The 558-nt window shown below is 60.6% G+C and overlaps 1 protein-coding gene across 1 annotated transcript in view; it reads right to left on the bottom strand.

Moving 5' to 3' along the window:
• Nucleotides 1-558, bottom strand: part of EMH_0072110 (uncharacterized protein) — a gene marked incomplete at both ends in the record, with an annotated part of 2928 nt that overhangs the window by 2256 nt on the left and 114 nt on the right. The window contains one exon of the mRNA XM_013499175.1: nt 1-556. Within this exon, the coding sequence (XP_013354629.1) occupies nt 1-556 (556 nt within the window). The remainder of the gene's footprint in view (nt 557-558) is intronic.

The raw sequence follows: 558 nt of genomic DNA on the forward strand, positions 1-558 counted from the left end.
CTGCTGCTGGTGCTGCTGCTGCTGCTGCTGCTGGTGCTGCTGCTGCTGCTGCTGCTGCTGCAGGGAAAGGAAACCCCTGACATGCGTGAAAGCCGCTGCTGCATGCTGGCAGCTGCGGTGTATCGACAGCATCAGCAGCAGCAGCAGCAGCAGCAGCAGCTCGAGCCTCTGCAGCAGGAGATGCTGCATGTGTTGCTGCTGCTGTTGCTGCTGCTGCTGCTGCTGCTGCTGCAGTGGGGCTCCAGTGCCCCCCACGCAGCCACCCCATATTCGCAGGGGTTGTTGCTGCTGCTGCTGCTGTTGTTGCTGCTGCTGTTTCTGCTGCATTTGGTGCTGTCTCTGTATCAGCAGCAACAGCAACAGGACATGTAATTTGCTGCTGCTGCCGCTGCTGCTGCTGCTGCTGCTGCTGCCGCTGCTGCTGCTGCTGCTGCTGCTGCTGCTGCTCAGCAAGAGAACGAGGAAAGGCTGGATAGAACGGAACCAGGGGGAATGACCTGGAGGGAGATGAAGCAGCATCAACTCTGCTGCTGCTGCTGCTGCTGCTGCTGCTGCTGC

Source organism: Eimeria mitis, genomic scaffold (assembly GCF_000499745.2).
Source record: "Eimeria mitis Houghton genomic scaffold, Emh_scaff4061, whole genome shotgun sequence".
In the NCBI taxonomy this organism is placed as follows: Eukaryota; Apicomplexa; class Conoidasida; order Eucoccidiorida; family Eimeriidae; genus Eimeria; species Eimeria mitis.